General features: G+C 44.2%; 2 protein-coding genes and 1 long non-coding RNA gene across 3 annotated transcripts in view; 2 read left to right on the top strand and 1 right to left on the bottom strand.

The window, feature by feature from the left end:
- LOC139579332 (C-type lectin domain family 4 member M-like) overlaps positions 1-18,997 on the top strand; it is a 403,007-nt gene that overhangs the window by 378,642 nt on the left and 5,368 nt on the right. The gene's annotated exons all lie outside the window — the stretch shown is intronic.
- On the bottom strand, positions 5,818-7,123 carry LOC139579358 (ecto-ADP-ribosyltransferase 5-like). The gene has a single exon (XM_071407932.1). The coding sequence runs from the start codon at positions 7,060-7,062 to the stop codon at positions 6,247-6,249; it is 816 nt and encodes a 271-aa protein (XP_071264033.1). The 5' UTR covers positions 7,063-7,123; the 3' UTR covers positions 5,818-6,246.
- On the top strand, positions 8,948-10,274 carry LOC139579364 (uncharacterized). Its single transcript, XR_011675732.1, has 2 exons — positions 8,948-9,232; positions 9,749-10,274. It is a non-coding gene; the product is annotated as an uncharacterized lncRNA (long non-coding RNA).

Genomic DNA, 18,997 nt, shown 5'->3' with positions numbered 1-18,997 from the left:
CACAATATTGGTGGAGGGAATCAGTAACTTAATGGTGAATATAAACACAATATTGATGGAGGGAATCAGTAACTTAATGGTGAATATAAACACAATATTGATGGAGGGAATCAGTAACATAATGGGGAATGTTAACAAACACAGTGCACATGCTAACAAACGACAACATATCACAAATTACTATTCGATTAAATTTCAACAAATTACCGGAAGTACAATCTTGATCTTAATCTGGGCAAGCAATGTGGGTTAAACAGTTTTTAAACAGTTTTTAACAGGATCATTACAACTGAAAGAAGGAGTCAACAGAAGTCAGAAATAGTATTAGAAATATTCACTTACCTTTGATGATCTTCATCAAAATGCTCTCCCAGGAATCCCAGTTCCACAATAAATGTTTGTTTTGTTCAATAACGTCCATAATTTATGTCCAAATATCTCCTTTTTGTTTGCGAGTTTAGTTCCAAAATCCAAAATGATGACGAGCAGGTCAGACGAAACATCAAAAAATTCCATTACAGTTCGTAGAAACATGTCAAATGATGTATAGAATCAATCTTTAGGATGTTTTTAACATAAATCTTCAATAATGTTTCAACCGGAGAATTCCTTTGTCTTCAGAAATGCGATGGAATGCAGGTCGCTCTCACGGGACCGCGCGTGATCAGCTCATGCCAGAAACCTGACTCAAAGAGCTCTCCTTCCCTCATTCTTCACAGTAGAAGCATCAAACAAGGTTCTAAAGACTGTTGACATCTTGTGGAAGCCTTGGGAAGTGCAATGGGACCCCAAAGACACTGTATATTGGATAGGCAAACCTACAAACCTCTGATTTCCCACTTCCTGGTTTCGTTTTTTCTCAGGTTTTTGCCTGCCATATGAGTTCTGTTATACTCACAGACATCATTCAAACAGTTTTAGAAACTTCAGAGTGTTTTCTATCCAAAAATACGAATAATATGCAAATCTTAGCTTCTGGGACTGAGTAGCAGGCAGTTTACTCTGGGCACCTTATTCATCCAAGCTACTCAATACTGCACCCAGCCATAAGAAGTTAAATGTTTTGGTGTAATGGACTGGCCGGTGTCCAGTTTGGATGCTGGAATTACATTAGAGGGGAGTGGATGAACGTGTGCAGGAAGCCTACAGGAGACTTTTAAAGTAGCCTAATCAGATTAAAACATTGTGACCTGTTATGTTAATTCACACATTTTAAAAGTTAAATGACAGGTATTTAGGCTATATGTCACGTTCCTGACCTTATTTTCCTTTGTTTAACTTTGTTTAGTTGGTCAGGACGTGAGCTGGGTGGGTAGTCTATGTTATGTGTTTCTATGTGGCGTTAAATGTGTTGCCTGATATTGTTCTCAATTAGGGGCAGGTGTTTGACGTTTCCTCTGATTGAGAACCATATTAAGGTAGGCTGTTCTCACTGTTTGTTCGTGGGTGATTGTTCCTGTGTCTGTGTCTGTCGCACCACACGGGACTGTTTCGTTTTCGTTCGTTTGGTTAGTCTGTTCCTGTTCATGCGTTCTTCGTGTTATATTGTACGTTCTCATGTTCAGGTCTGTCTACGTTGTTTTGTAGTTATTCAAGTGTATTTCGTGTCAGTGTTCGTCTTGTTTAATAAATTCATTATGTCTTCATACAACGCTGCGTTTTGGTCCGATCCCTACTCCTCCTCTTCAGACGAAGCAACCGTGACACTATATTTATGCTTCAGGTTCTATGTTGAGGAATAGCCGCTCAGATCAGCAGGCAGCAGGTGTGTTGAGTTTATGTGAATAACTGGGCCTGCTGGGATCATAGGCCTATGAGGCCACACTATATACTGTAGAAACAATCAAATAACAGGGCTTATTATGACATTATGAAATATAATGCAATTTTTCATTGGTTTTTGGTGTTGTAGGCTAGTCTAGGCAGGATAACTGTATTGTCCCTAAGCAATATCAACAGAGGAGCTTTTTGAGCTGTGTCTCATGTCTTCACTGTTCTTTCATGCACAATGATGCACCTGGCCTCTCCGGTGCCTATCAGCAATTCCTATTTGTTGATGTGGATTTATATTAAACATTGACACAGCTTTGAATGCTTTTATGTGTGGTATGATTGCTAATTAGCCTATTGCAGATCTGGAAAATGATCCACCTACCACTATTGTCACTATGAATAGTGGAAAGAGGGCAGGATAGACAGTTGACTGGTAGACTATATTGACCTGTGGTATAGTAAGCGTGCGGAAAAGCATAGTGCATTAGACAAGTACCAAGCAACTTGATAGCAGAAGTGCATGCCAGCAGATGAGGCCATGTGGTTATATACAGTAGAATACATTTTATAGTAAAACCTGCAAATGGCAAATATACATCAGGGAAATAACATACCCCTACCCCCAGGTAAATTTCTAACTGTCCCTAACATGTATCTTTTGTGATCTTTCCCCCCTCAGAAACCCCCTGCTAACAAGTTTGATGCCCTCTTGAAGGCGTGAGACAGACAGTGATCAGGGTGAGTTTGGTGTAAACCACAACACACAAATAACCTAATAAAGATAAGATAAATGTCATTTATTTACCAACATGTAACTTTGCACGTGCCACGTAGCAATTATATAGGAAGAGAGACTGTAGATTCCTCTAACAACAACTTTACTATAAGATTTGCAAAAATGAAGCAATCATTAACAACCAAACAAAACAGAGTTGTCTCTCTCCTCTTATAGAAAAAGTACAATTGTCACACCGGCCTTCACTTTGCCCCCCCCTCAAGTCCAGCTCAGGCTTTAGGTGTTGCCGGCCTTCCAGCTTCTGCCGAACCTGCTGCTGTCAAATGCCCTTCACTCTCTGTCTCGTCATCATTACACACACCTGGTTCCAATCCCCACTCTATCACTGTATATATACTTCCTCTGTCATTTGTCTTTGTCAGTCATTGTAAATGTTATTGGTTTTCCTGAAAGGAATCTCTTTTACTCTTTCATGAGTACTTTACATTTTGCACTGTGGGTTTTGTCCCGCTTTAAGCTATGGTGCTTTAATAAAATATTCAGTAGTTTTAAAACTGCAACTGCCTCCTGCCTACTCCTCTCTACACCTGTGACAACAACCTATTTTGTCTTTGTGACAGTTTAGCAGATGGTTGGAAACAGGGACGGAACATGGTGTGTAAAAGCTGATTTAGCTTGTCTGTTCAGATTAAGATAGCTGACGTTGCCACCATTGTCTGTTCCTTCTTGCATGTTTCCACCCATCTAAATTCCTGTAGATTATGAGAACAGGATGTCACGTACTGAGGTCCCACCCAAACAGCTGTTATCTGTACGCCCAGACTTATGACTAAGTCACATACAGTGGTTCCTCCTTTAAAAGTTGTGAGCTTACGTCGCTGGACTTAGAGGTACCCAGCGTCACGGCTTCATTGCTCCAGACCACCACAAGGGGGAGTTACAGCACTCAATATGCATTTGGATCCCAAGGTTTTTATATGACCAGTCATATCGAGTGGTTCCAATGACGTATTTGATGTTATGCCACCCATCACTGGTGACTTTTTTCAGCAAAGATGTATGACAAAAACATTACAGTTGAAGCAAATGTAAGCAATTATAATGTCATAACGAGTCAAGCAAAACATTTACAATTGAGAGGAATCTGTTAGTTAATATAGAGACAAATGATTGTGCATATTTTTTTTGTCATAAAGTTAATTTACAAAAATATATATTTAGCAAGTTAGCTGACTAGAGAACATTAGCCAGCCAGCTAGCTAGTGTTATGACATGAGTATGACATTGTAATTCGTGTTGTTTAATGTTTTAGGGACTCCTGAGAAATCCAGCAAACCAGGCTGTCGTCTTGTGAAACAGTGGATGCTTCTCTCACAGAGAACGGGGCATCAAAAACCTTCTTCACCTTTCCCACGAACCCCTCCAAACTAATGCGTATGGCCGGCTGTTGTTCCCATACAGCAATAGCCCAAGTGAGAGCCCTCTAAGACATCAGCGTGATGAGGTAGGCTATATTGGAGCAATCCGAGGGGAAAGAGGAGGGCTGAAACTCGAAGACTAGGACACACTGAGCTAGAAACGTCCGACAGGTGCTCGGCTCTCCAATGAAGCATTCCGGGGGAGGTAAGCGGGGCTCACGAGAAGGTGGAGTGACCGATGAGATGGCGCAGCTAGCTGCTGAGTTACTGGGTGGCTGTGGGGTTACAAACGTGGTTCGCTGCCTCCCAGACAACCCCCGGAATTGCTCCAGCAAAATTTTTAATGCCCTGTCAAGGAGTTCAGCCAACGTTTGGACCTCCTCCGTAAGGCCACAAAGCAATTCCCTGTGCCTAATGATGGTGGCTCCGTGGGAAGAGATGACGTTGTGCAGCTGGCCCGGGTCTGCTGGGTCAGTCATGGCCAGTTTGTACTATCACGTTTCAAGGTAAGACTCAGATGCAGACAGTGTTGAATAAACAACAGTTTAATAATCTAGCAGGGGCAGGCAAAAGACAGGTCAAGGTCAGGGGTCAATAATCCAGATAGGTGGGGCAAAGGTACCGAATGGCAGGCAGGCTCAGGGTCAGGGTAGGCAGAAAAGGTCAAACCGGGAAAACTAGAGAACAGGAACAATCAAGCGATAGGAACAGAGGGAAAAACGCTGGTAGGCCTGACAAAACAAAACGTACTGGCAACAGACAAACAGAGAACACAGGTATAAATACACAGGGAATAATGAGAAAGATGGGCGACACCTGGAGGGGGGTGGACACAATCACAAAGACAGGTGAAACAGATACGGGTGTGACACAGATCGTCATGTCTTCACAAATACACATGCATGATACTGTACAGTACACCTTGGTTCACTACAGGGCCATTTTAATCTAAAAGTGATGCTGCTGAGATAGAGTTAACACTCCCCCTTTCTGTCTTCCTCACACTCCCCTCGACCCCAAGATAACCACTGCACCTAATGCCAGTTGTCATGGTCACCGTCTCTCAAGTTGTGTCACTGCATGAGTTCCAGACATTTCTCAGTAACATGTTTTATTTTTCAATTTTGTGGCAGAATCATGTATTCTGTATTGAATAAAATACAATAAAATCAAACATCTTAATTGTTGCTTTTTTCCCTGAGCTTTCGTATATCTCCGAGATATAGGACATACACTTGAAAACCTGATTCCTTTAGATTTTGTTTTTTACTGTATTTTTTTGCCATTTATGAATATGTTATTCAATGTGTTTCTGTGGACTACAGTAGTAAAGGCCAAATTCAATATTTTATCGTGGCCAGTGTGTTTAGTCATATGGTAGAATGACATACCAGACAGAACACTACATATAGTCCTTTCTCTCTATTAACCTATGGCCTATAGTGATCTTATACGTTATCAACGTGTGTCGGTTGTGCTTGACTATGGCCGAAAATCCCCTCCCCTTCCAAAACTCAAAAGCTGCCAGATGTACTGTAGGTAGCCGCGGTCACAGTGTACATGCCAGCAAATGTCAAGAAAATATTACACCTGACCAAGACATATAATCTCAACAATTTCAAAACAGTAGCAGTAAAAAAAAATATGCAACCGAGCAATCAATGCAGGTCAAAACAAGCCATTATAGGGGTTTCGTTCCAGGTCGAATACATTGCAGACGTTGCATTGCATCAACCAATGTGTCAGGACCCGGTGCGAGAAACAGTCACTAATAATGGGCAGAACCCAGAAGATGAGGCAGACACAGCAGTACTAGAGATGGTGGTTTAATAAAAAATAGATATCTTCCAAAATACAAAGAAAATCCACAAAGTGGTAAAAACAGCAAGGGAAAAAAGAAACCTCAAAAGACCAATCCAAAAATACACGAGAACAAAACCAGAGAACCTCTGGAAAATCCAACAAGAGAAAAATGATCACAAAGGCTGGGGCTGGGTGCTAACATACAAACACTGAGCAAAGAACTGAGGAACACACAGGGTTTAAATACCAACAAGGGAACGACACACAGGTGCAAACAATAATAGAGCAAGAAAAAACACAAAAGGTTCAAAAAAGGTGCAATGGGGACATCTAGTGACAAAAAACAGAACAGTCCTGGCCAAAACCTGACACAATGGTTGTGTGCCACATCATCGACTGCGCAGTCGGGCATCAGATTGCAATATGATGTGGTTAGTTGATATGTTAAAGACCTATCCAGGCATGAGATTAGGCATGCGTCTGCAATGTAGCTGACCTGGAACACAGCCAGAATCTCTACAGTGTGAAGCTGGGGTAATATACAGTAGTTATCAACATAATATAGAGTATTATGTAGCCTGTATCTGATGCTCTGATGATGTTTGATTCTCCTCCACTCAAAATCAATTTGCAATTCAGATCACTGTCTACTCCCTTGCTCTTTAGTGTGTAGATGACTTCACACAACAGGTTATTCACTGGTGACTTTGTCTGGATTTTGGTGACTTCAAAAATCTCATATGGTGGAATTAAAACTTCCCTCTCTTCAGGAAAGGCTGAGTAAGAAGTTAGCTCAGCGCCAAAGCAAGTGTGGATCTCAAAGCAAGACACATTCCCAAAGTTGGTTAAGTCGGATCTGAAAGAGCTTGTGGCGAAGGTGCCGAAACGGATCTCGTGGTTGAGAACACTCAGATCAAACTTCCGGTTGGTTCTGTGAAAGGTTTCCTTACATGTCTCTTGTCTTTCTCTAAGAATCTGAATGGCATCAGTCAGGTAGAAATGCAATGCATGGTACTTGAATGATGTTGTCATATATGCAGAATTGCCCTCTTGAACTGCTTTGTTAAAGTCCAGGTAGATCGATTTGGAATTGGGTCCTGGTTTGTTTTTTGTGTACAAATAGATAGCAATGGAATGATCTGTATTCAAACTGTCTCCACGCTGTTTAGCGTGTGGTTTTGCTATGTTCCAGGATGTATTGAATTGAGGATTAGTGTTTAACTCATCGTAGAGGTACATGTTTTCAACCACCCGTAACATTAAACCTCTGCAACCATCATATTTGTCATCAACAGAAGAACGGACCATGTCTAGAGGTAGAATCTCTTGCATCCCTCCGTCTTGAATCCCTCCGTCTTGAATCCCTCCGTCTTGAATCCCTCCATCTTGAATCCCTCCATTCCCAGTTTCTCCATCCTGTAACAGTGACATTATTTAGACACGTTTCCATTCATAAGACTTATGGTAAACTGTACTAAAGTTTGGGAACGCTGTTCTAATGTATGGGCAAACAATGACAATTTAATATGTAATCATTTTTTCTTTATTTTATTTCAATAAAATGTAAAATATCTCACCTTTGAATGGGGAATGCCGAAGATGAAAACTAAGATTACCATCAAAACAAGTAGAAATATAACAGAAAAGACGATTGTCTTCTTTTTGTGTATGTTATTGATTTCCATCTAGTGACGTTGAAGAATGAAGTAAAAGGTTACAGTTAATTTCAACAAGAAACCAGTGCTGTGTTCGAATACCCATACTTACATACTGTATACTACATACTTAATGAGTACATACTACATACTATAATTTCATTTTAGTATACTGTAAACAAACGGTATCCTTTCAGTTGAGTGTACTAGCGCTTTGCCTGTCTACCTGAATTTGATGCTGTTGCTATGCAACTTCTTGCTAGCTTGTTAGCGTAGCTAACAAATGACTAGCTAGACATCTTGCGACTTCATTAACAATGTCCAATGAGAACGCACAATGACTATACCACTTAACTAACCTAAGAATGACCTGAATAATAAAGTCAGTAAATGTTGGGTAGTTAGTTAGATAGCATATAGTTAATATACTGGCAAGTTTGATGTATTAGTAGCCAACTAACTTTAGGTAGCCAGCTAACATACCGGTACATACAAGCAACTACTGTAATGATATGCTATGCGGTTCGTAAGGCTAGCGTACCTAACAAATTGTCACCCAACATAACGTGTAACGTCACTTATTTGAAAAGTCATTACATTATTACATTGCTGAACATTTTCTTAAAATGTGTCATAATTACTTAAAGCAATGCATTTGTGTCTGCTCTCATCGGACTGCATATTTTTGCCATTTTCTTCAAATCTGAAAATGTCGTGAAGCCACGCCCATTTTCTGAAGAATTGCATTATGAGCCCCAAAAGCACAGAAATAGTGTCCACTGCCTGTTATACTTCCTATTTTGACTAATGTAGTACGACATCCCGGAACCTGTGGCATACTAACTATATCCATACTATGACTAATTAGCACACTACATACTCAATTTCCGTCACAAATAGTGCGGTTAGTGCGGTTAGTATGAGTATTCCAACACAGCTCAGGTCCTACTGTCCCTGTTCCTGAGGTATTCATATTGAGAGGTACAATCGGAAGAACTTGAAATTAAATAAAATGTAAATGTGACATTTGTAATATCTGCCATCAAATGTATTTGTGCTCTCTGTTCTCGCTAGTTAGTCACTTTTACTTATCACTCACAAGTTAGTGTTATACTGTACTCTGTGAGAGGGCAAAGTTTCCACTTTTATCATTCATTAATCATTCATTTTCAGTGTCTTTTGCTTGTGAAATAATCTGTAGAAAACTGGATATACAGGCGCTATGTACAGGTAGAAATGTTACATTCCTACCTGTTAGTTCAGTTCTTTTCACTCAATGTTATGGTATCCTTTATTTTAGGCCAAGTTATGAGCAAAACCTCTTAATCCTCTTCTCTTGTGTTTTCCATTGTTATGTCAATACACAACATTTTTTTTTTGGAACCACCCATGTATGACGCAATACTGTTTTTTCTGGTCCTTGGTGACTTTAGCCCTGAGTACACCTTGCATTACAGTTCTAGCACAGGTAAAAGGGGAAACACTGATGTGTCACAAGGGGTAAAAACCTGAAGCATCCTGTGGGGGCTTCCACTCACTGGCGGTTCTGGGGGGGGGGGGGGCAGTTCCCCTGTGACAACAATTTTGGACCCCCTTGTGGCCCCGCTAAATGTGGATTATGAAATAATCTTTACATAAGTAATTTTTGCTATCGTTATTTTTTTACATCCGTTATTAGACAGTGGCAACGCGGAACACTAATTTAACCCACACATTTTCTAGAGGGACGGCTTTAGGCGGAACACAACAGTATCGTCCTACATGCATCTGCTAGTTTTTGTCTACTCAGAAGTTGTAAGAAATTCCGACGAATATTATAGTTCAAGCACAAAAAAGGAAATATAGAGGTGAGTAAAATTGTTAATATGTTGTATTTGTATTAAATGCATTACAGAAGTGTAACGTTAGATCAGCTTATCTTAACGTGGCCGTTTGTTACTTTGTGGCAGTATGAAAAAGGATAAAATATATGATCAACAAACTCATGGTGTTGAGTGTTTTTACTTAAACCACACTCCGTAAACACATTGTAACGTAAAACGGTTAGACATAAAGGGTAGTTTACCTAGCAAGTCAGTTATTTTAAGTAAATTAATACGTTTTCACCAAAATGAAGAGAAGGAAGGACATAATGTCCTTATTCCAATGAAAAGACAAGGCAGACAGTGAGACAGAGCCAGATGGTACAGGTGTGGAGAGAGCAAGAGAGAGCAGGAAGACTTGTCCATTGGAGAGACTGAGAGTGAAGGCATAGTATAGCAGGAAAGTGAGACAGATGGAGAGAGTGAGACACTGTTACGGATATAAGTATTCTGTCTGTGTCCTGTGTATATTTCTTTTCTCTCCTTCTCCCCTACTCACAGGTGACCATCATCATTCCCCAATCAGTCATCAATCAGTCGCTAATCAGAAGACACCTGCTCCTTTTCTCCTACCCAATCACAGTCCCTTTCCCTTGGTTTAAAAACCCTGTCAGTTGTTTTCTCTAGAGCTTGATCTCTTTGTGGAGCTCAATCTCTCTGTAAATGCCATATGTCTGTAGATCTCTTGTGTGGTTTAGCATCTACATGTCACTTTGTCCCCACCTGTGAGTATTGTGTTTGGTTATGGTGTTTGAGTGTTTGTTTGATGGTGGGAAAAGGGGGTAACCAGACAGGTCGCCCATGGGCATACACTACCTGTAGTAAACTTTGTTAAATACACTAGTTAGAACTGGGTGGACCACCCACTGTATTTTTGGTTAGTTAGTTAGCTGTTGTTGAAATAGGCTATTCTAGCTTAGGGGTGTTTTTGGATGCTTATTGTTTCATTCCTTGGGTCCAGCTCAGCCCTTTTTCCTGCCCCCCCCCATTACCGTGTGTTTACTAATAAACCCTGAATTTGACGGTAGATTTAAGTCGTGGTTATTTCGTTCTCACCGTTACTTTGTCACTATTACACTTTGCGTGAGTTATGTTACGGGTCCCATTACCATCCCCCCTAGACTGTCGGGCCAAAAGGGATTTGTAACAAACACCAACAGAGGAGCCTCGTGAGTTCACAAGCAGTGGACCATCAGGTTTGTGATGTTGAAAAAATCTGTGGTTACTTGTAAAGCAGTGCAATTAGTCAGTTTATATGGTGTATAGAAATGAGTCGGTTTGTGATTGAAATGAATTCATATTTATTAAGTTATGATGTCTAGTATCAAATCAAATTTTATTTGTCACATACACATGGTTAGCAGATGTTAATGCGAGTGTAGCGAAATGCTTGTGCTTCTAGTTCCGACAATGCAGTAATAACCAACAAGTAATCTAACCTAACAATTCCACAACTACTACCTTATACACACAAGTGTAAAGGGATAAAGAATATGTACATAAAGATATATGAATGAGTGATGGTACAGAACGGCATAGGCAAGATGCAGTAGATGGTATAGAGTACAGTATATACATATGAGATGAGTAATGTAGGGTATGTAAACATTATATTAAGTGGCATTGTTTAAAGTGGCTAGTGGTACATTTTTACATAATTTCCATCAATTCCCATTATTAAAGTGGCTGGAGTTGAGTCAGTATGTTGGCAGCGGCCGCTAAATGTTAGTGGTGGCTGTTTAACAGTCTGATGGCCTTGAGATAGAAGCTGTTTTTCAGTCTCTCGGTCCCTGCTTTGATGCACCTGTACTGACCTCGCCTTCTGGATGATAGCGGGGTGAACAGGCAGTGGCTTGGGTGGTTGTTGTCCTTGATGATCTTTATGGCCTTCCTGTGACATCGGGTGGTGTAGGTGTCCTGGAGGGCAGGTAGTTTGCCCCCGGTGATGCATTGTGCAGACCTCACTACCCTCTGGAGAGCCTTACGGTTGTGGGCGGAGCAATTGACATACCAGGCGGTGATATAGCCCGACAGGATGCTCTCGATTGTGCATCTGTAGAAGTTTGTGAGTGCTTTTGGTGACAAGCCGAATTTCTTCAGCCTCCTGAGGTTGAAGAGGCGCTGCTGCGCCTTCTTCACAACGCTGTCTGTGTGGGTGGACCAATTCAGTTTGTCCGTGATGTGTACACCGAGGAACTTAACTTTCCACCTTCTCCACTACTGTCCCGTCGATGTCGATAGGGGGGTGCTCCCTCTGCTGTTTCCTGAAGTCCACAATCATCTCCTTTGCTTTGTTGACGTTGAGTGTGAGGTTATTTTCCTTACACCACACTCCGAGGGCCCTCACATCCTCCCTGTAGGCCGTCTCGTCGTTGTTGGTAATCAAGCCTACCACTGTAGTGTCATCCGCAAACTTGATGATTGAGTTGGAGGCGTGCATGGCCACGCAGTCGTGGGTGAACAGGGAGTACAGGAGAGGGCTCAGAACGCACCCTTGTGGGGCCCCAGTGTTGAGGATCAGCGGGGTGGAGATGTTGTTACCTACCCTCACCACCTGGGGGCGGCCCGTCAGGAAGTCCAGGACCCAGTTGCACAGGGCGGGGTCGAGACCCAGGGTAGTAGTTATCATGTTAATGGTCATGCTGAATGGTTAAGTGATGATGACTAGTAGTTATCATGTGTATAGTCATGCTGAATGGTTAAGTTATGATGTCTAGTAATTATTATGTTGATGGTTGGATACAGTGATGAATCGTTAAGTTATGATGTCTTGTTGATGTTTGGATACAGTGCACGCAGGCAAACACGCACCCACACATACACGCACACATGCACGTAAAGTTCTCCTTTTAAACCTCTGATAAAGATGCAGACATAGATTTCCCCCACCACCTCTGAATAACTCTTCACACTGATGTCATACATAGAAAAAAGGCCCTTATATGACCATCGATGGCTGGCCACAGAGTACAACCAATAATGTGACCTCTGTTTAAAGGCTGGGGTGTCAAAGCCTCAGTAATGCTATATGATCTATGTGCAAATTCACTGAGTCCAATCTTCTATCTGTTAAAATATATGATCACTTCAATTATATCTTGAATCATTTAAAATGAATGGGAAACAAACATATTTCCATTAAAAGCTCTGATCTGGAATGCTGCGCACACTTGTCTCCAGCGGGCTGTGCGTCGGCAAAAGGAACAGGCCGACCGCCACAGCTTTTTTCTCTCCAGGCGACCGGGTCTGGCTCTCCATCTGGAACCTGCCCCTCTGCCTGCCCTGCCGGAAGCTGAGCCCACAGTTTGTGAAGCCGTTTAAAATTCTGAGGAGGGTTAATGAGGTAACTACCATTTGCAACGCCCTGCTAAATACCGCATTAACACTATTTTTCATGTGTCTCTCCTCAGGCCAGCGGTGCCTGGTCCCCTCGTTGAGGCTGATCCAGTGATTCCCCGCTTCCTCTGGACATCGAGGGAGGTCCTGCATGCCGGGTCCATGAGGTCGTCTTCAGTACCTCATCGACTGGGAGGGGTAGGGCCCAGAGGAGTGGTGCTGAGTTCCTGCGGTAGACATCCTGGACGCTTCGGTGACCAGGGATTTTCCGACCTGCACTGCGTCCCTGTGGTCATCCCCGAGGCCGGTGTCGTCCCGCTGCTGGTGCAGCACGTCGGGCAGAGGGTATTGTCACGGTTTCCCCCGGGACTGCTGCTCATTCCATTCACCAGCTCCGGAGGTCTGCGTCACTGGCCTTCTAGGTGACGCTGAACTAGATCATTACCACCAACCCCGGACTGTCTGGTCTCATTATGCACACCTGGTTCCCATTCCCCCTGATTAGTATATGTGCCCTCTGTTCCCCATTGTCCTTGATGATTATTGTTCCATGTCCGTTGGTCTTGTGATTACCTGTGCTCTGTTGTATCGGCTTTCGTGTTACCCTGTTAGTGTGTTCTTGTTATTACGGGTCTCGTCCCGTGTATTGTTTTTCCTGTGTATTTATTAGAGGTTTACAACTCACTCTTTGTTTGGTATACAGCCCTGTGTTATATATATATATATATATACACGTGTTTGTTTTGGGCTTCGTTCCTGTCATGTTCATGACGTACTCTATTCTGGGTAAATTTTGTATACCTGCGCCTGTCTCCTATCATTATGCAATGTGACACTGGCAATCCTCATTACGCACACCTGAGCCCCATCCTGAGGCACACCTGGACTGCAACACTGCCCTGATTACTATCTCTTTATCTGGCGCTCCGTGGCAACACTCTTCAGGCAGTATTGTATCTGTGTTCATGTTCAGACATTTATCTTGTTTTGTATCGCTCTCTCTTCGGTATTATTATTCAACTCTGCTTCTTTACTCTCATCGTCATAGCTACAACCTTGTAGTATTATGTTCTTTCAATTAGTAGTACTACCAACAATACGATGGGCAATATTTTTGTCTGGTACAAAGTGCTGAAAATACTGCAAACCTCAGACTCTCAGGGATTTTATTTACAACTTTTCTTCAACAATTTGCCTTAAAATTAGACAATTATTTAAGTAGAGTTTAAAAACCTGAGCAATACATAAATAGTTTCCTCTTTATAATGCACATTGTTGCACAAGTTCTAAATTTAATGGTAATAATATCAAACTATCTGTTGATAAGTAACAGACGGTTAGGTTCAGAGTAAGCGTTAAGGTAAGGGTCAAGTTTAGGGCTAGGTTAAGGATAGGTTTAGTACTGTAGATAGTTAGTTGAAATGTTACTGGTAGTCTGTAATGCATCTATCCAAATGAAATCGTACAGAGATTACAATGAGGTTTACTGAATTTTTTGCACGTTGTACAATGATTTTGCGTCTTATACCACCACTGTTGTAACATCTTATCAGATTATAATGATCTGATGGTTGAATTTACCAGACTGGAGCACGATAGAGGTAGTTTTGTATTGTTCAGCTTCAGGACATGTGTTTTTCAGGCTGATAAAATCTACTTATACCTTGTCAGAGATCTGACTTTACAAGCAGACATGACTACACACCATGTTCCCACACTGAAGCACCAAGATAATACGTGCACAAAGTCATGCAGATCTTCATGTCTGCACACGTACACATGCATGAGGATGTACACAGCTCTACCTTGGTTCACCACAGGGCCATTTGAAACTAAAAGTGATGCTGCTGAGAAAGAGTTCACGCTCCCCTGTTCTGTCTTTCTGACGCTCCCCTCGACCCCAAGTCAACCACTACACCGTGGGGTCAGTTGTCATGGTCACAGTCTCTCAGGTTGTGTGACTGGTAGTGACGTCACTGGATGAGTTCTAGCTATTTCTCAGTAACAGGTTTTATTTTAAAATGTTGTGGCATATGTTGCAGAAGAATCAGAATTAGTTAGGTAACATAGATAATTAAGATGTCTTATCAGCATGATATGCTTGTATGATATGCTTGTTATTAGAATGTATCCCTTCGGACTCTGGTGTTGGCAGTTGCACTTCCTCCCTCAGTTGGGGCTCAGTCACCTGGGGCCCAGAGAGGGGAGAGATCAGGCTTGTCTTTCACATGTCCCTGGTGCAATGCAGAATATCAGAAAGAGAAGAGAACAGGAGGGAACATTGTCTTCATATGTGAATGTGTCTTCCAAAACATCTGAAGGGATGGTATGATTAATATGGAACCAATTACTTGTCTCCACAATATCTGTGTGCCTGTCACTCCCTCCTTTGGCCTTGGGGGAGATAAGGTTTGAGACAAGATGTGTGGGGTAGTGACTGGAACCATTGTATGTCATCTCTGATGTTGCACCTATCCTGGGATAGTGTAGGACCTAGAGGCTCACTCCCCTCATTGAGCTTGTCAAGAAGGGGTTTTACTTGAGATGGGAGTATCTGGAGTTGACAATTGATTTATGCCACAGAATGAGTTGGTGTTTTTGTGATATGAAGTTCCAGGAACGAGATTGGAGCCTTGTCTTAGGAGCCAAACTGAACGATAAGAACATAATTTATGACTCCCATCAGCCATAGTTTGATAATATAATAAATTATATGACTCTATATCATGCTATATGATGTATGTGTGACTTCACAGGGTCCCAATTTTAGATCTGCTAAAATAAATTGTTATCCTGTTAATTGACATATACACTACATATATCCTGACTGAGTTTACAGCGCCCCCAGCCTTCAAATGGAGAACGCATTATGGCTCTCACTCTGTGACTGGTGGTGTAGGGGGAAGTTGACCCTAGACACTGATCTTCAGTCAGTTTTGCTGACTTTTCCCTCTGCAAATGGTTAAGGTTAGGATCGGGGTAGGGATTGCTGATCATAGATATATACCTAGGGGAAACTTCCACCCAGAGTTTGACTGGCCACTGATGACCATATACAGTTCATTAGGAAAGTATTCAGACCCCCAAACTAAGGATGGTGGGAGTCATATCATGTATTATATTATCAAACGAAGGCCAGGGGTAGTGATATCGGCAGGTAGCCTAGTGGTTAGAGCGTTGGACTAGTAACCGAAAGGTTGCAAGATCGAATCTCTGACCTGACGAGGTAAAGATCTGTCGTACTGAACAAGGCAGTTAACCCACTGTTCCAAGGCAGTCATTAAAAGTATGAATTTGTTCTTCAGCTACTTGCCTAGTTAAATAAAAATAAAAAATGTATATAATGTGTTATATTATCAAACTAAGACTGGTGGGAGTCATATCATGTATTATATTATCAAACTAAGACTGGTGGGAGTCATATCATGTATTATATTATCAAACTAAGACTGGTGGGAGTCATATCATGTATTATATTATCAAACTAAGACTGGTGGGAGTCATATCTGTCTCTGATTGGGAGCCATATTTAAGGCAACCATAGGCTTTAGCTGTTTGTGGGGAATTGTCTATGTCAGAGTGTTTAGTGTCAGCACTTTTGTTTGTATAGCTGCACGGTCGTCTGTTTTGTTGTTTTTGTAGTTTGTATAGTTTGTTGTTTTTTTTTCTCCCTTTTTTAAATAAAAGGAAGATGTACTTTCCACGCGCTGCGCCTTGGGCCTCTCTCAGTCCCTTTGACGATCGTGACAGAATTCCCCACCAATGCGGGATCAAGCAGCGCGAAAAGCGGCAACAGGAGCAGCGCAAGGAGGAATGGAAATGGGAGCATAATCTGGACTACACTACGTGGGAGGAGATCGACAGGTGGGCGATCGACCCAGGGCGAGTGCCGGAGCCAGCCTGGGATTCTCTGGCGCAGTGTGAGGAGGGATACCGGCGAATGGAGGCAGCACGACAACGCGGTAGGAAGCCTGTGAGTCAGCCCAAAAAATTTCTTGGGGGGGGCTTAGAGGTAGTGGGCCGAGGGCAGGTAGGAGACCTGCGCCCACTTCCCAGGCTAACCGTGGAGAGCGGGAGTACGGGCGAACACCGTGTTACGCAGTAGAGCGCACGGTGTCTCCTGTACGTGTTCATAGCCCGGTGCGGGTTATTCTACCTCCCAGCACTGGTAGGGCTAGATTGGGCATTGAGCCAGGTGTCATGAAGCCGGCTCAACGCGTCTGGTCTCCAGTGCGTCTCCTCGGGCCGGCATACATGGCACCAGCCTTACGCATGGTGTCCCCGGTTCGCCTACATAGCCCGGTGCGGGTTATTCCACCTCCCCGCACTGGTCGGGCGACGGGGAGCATTCAGCCAGGTAAGGTTGGGCAGGCTCAGTGTTCAAGGGAGCAAATAGCCTGCACGGTCCGGTATTTCCGGCGCTACCTCCCCGCCCCAGTCCAGTTCCACCAGTGCCTACACCACGCACCAGGCTTCCAGTGTGTCTCCAGAGCCCTGTTCCTCCTCCACGCACTCGTCCTATGGTGCGTGTCTCCAGCCCGGTACCACCAATTCCGGCACCACGCACCAAGCCTCCTGTGCGTCTCCAGAGTCCTGTGCATCCTGTTGCTGCTCCCCGCATTAGCCCTGAGATGCGTGTCCCCAGCCCGGTACCACCAGTTCCGGCACCACGCACTAGGCCTAATGTGCGTCCCCAGGGTCCAGTATGCCCTGTTCCTTCTCCCCGCACTAGCCTGAAGGTGCGTGTCCTTAGCCCGGTGCCTCCAGTTCCGGCACCACGCACCAGGCCTACAGTGCGCCTATTCCGGCCAGAGCCATCCGTCTGCCCAGTGCCATCTGAGCCATCCGTCTCCCCAGCGCCATCTGAGCCATCCGTCTCCCCAGCGCCATCTGAGCCATCCGTCTCCCCAGCGCCATCTGAGCCATCCGTCTCCCCAGCGCCATCTGAGCCATCCGTCTCCCCAGCGCCATCTGAGCCATCCGTCTCCCCAGCGCCATCTGAGCCATCCGTCTCCCCAGCGCCATCTGAGCCATCCGTCTCCCCAGCGCCGTCTGAGCCATCCGTCTGCCCAGTGCCGTCTGAGCCATCCGTCTGTCCCGAGCCATTAGAGCTGCCCGTCTGTCCCGAGCCGTCAGAGCCCTTAGTCAGTCAGGAGCCGCTAGAGCCGCCAACCAGACAGGATCTGCCAGACAGGATCTGCCAGAGCCGCCAACCAGACAGGATCTGCCAGAGCCGTCAGCCAGCCATGAGCGTCCAGAGCCGTCAGCCAGCCATGAGCGTCCAGAGCCGTCAGCCAGCCATGAGCGTCCAGAGCCGTCAGCCAGCCATGAGCGTCCAGAGCCGTCAGCCAGCCATGAGCGTCCAGAGCCGTCAGCCAGCCATGAGCGTCCAGAGCCGTCAGCCAGCCATGAGCGTCCAGAGCCGTCAGCCAGTCATGAGCTGCCCCTCAGCCCAGAGCGGCCATTAATCCAGAACTGCCCCTCAGTCCAGAGCTGTCTCTCTGTCCGGAGCTGCCTTTCAGTCCGGAGTTGCCCCTCTATCCTGACCTACCTCTCTGTCCTTAGCTATATCTCTGTCCTGAGCTACCTTATCCCGGTACTGCCCCTTAGCTGGTGCTGCCCCTTACCCTGGTGCTGCCCCTTACCCTGGTGCTGCCCCTTACCCTGGTGCTGCCCCTTACCCTGGTGCTGCCCCTTAGTCCGGTGCTGCCCCTTAGTCCGGTGCTGCCCCTTAGTCCGGTGCTGCCCCTTAATCCAGTGGGGTTAAGGTGGAGGGTGGCCATTTGGAGGAGGCTACGTAAGCGGGTAGTGACTATGGTGGGGTGGGGACCACGACCAGTGCCGGAGCCGCCACCGTGGACGGACGCCCACCCAGACCCTCCCCTAGACTATGTGCTGGTGCGCCCGGAGTTCGCACCTTAAGGGAGGGGTTATGTCACGCCCTGGCCTTAGTATTCTTTGTTTTCTTTATTATTTTAGTTAGGTCAGGGTGTGACATGGGGAATGTTTGTGTTTTGGGTGGTTATATGGTAAAGGGGGTGTTGGGTGTAGTGTATGGGTTTGTGTTGAGTGAATGTGTCTAGCTGTGTCTATGGTTGAGTGTAGGTTCTAGGAAAGTCTATGGTTGCCTGAATTGGGTCTCAATTAGAGACAGCTGGTTATTGTTGTCTCTGATTGGGAGCCATATTTAAGGCAACCATAGGCTTTAGCTGTTTGTGGGGAATTGTCTATGTCAGAGTGTTTAGTGTCAGCACTTATGTTTGTATAGCTGCACGGTCGTCTGTTTTGTTGTTTTTGTAGTTTGTATAGTTTGTTGTTTTGTTTTTCCCTTCTTTAAATAAAAGGAAGATGTACTTTCCACGCGCTGCGCCTTGGTCCTCTCTCAGTCCCTTTGACGATCGTGACAATATCATG

The sequence above is a fragment of the Salvelinus alpinus genome, chromosome 6 (assembly GCF_045679555.1).
Source record: "Salvelinus alpinus chromosome 6, SLU_Salpinus.1, whole genome shotgun sequence".
NCBI classification, from domain to species: Eukaryota; Metazoa; Chordata; class Actinopteri; order Salmoniformes; family Salmonidae; genus Salvelinus; species Salvelinus alpinus.
The sequence above is the reverse complement of the archived record's forward strand: the minus strand, read 5'-3'. Positions and strand labels throughout refer to the sequence as shown.

Bases quoted from the DNA above. Each gene is read 5' to 3' on its own strand.
- LOC139579358 (XM_071407932.1), bottom strand. From the start codon at position 7,062: ATGCAAGAGATTCTACCTCTAGACATGGTCCGTTCTTCTGTTGATGAC.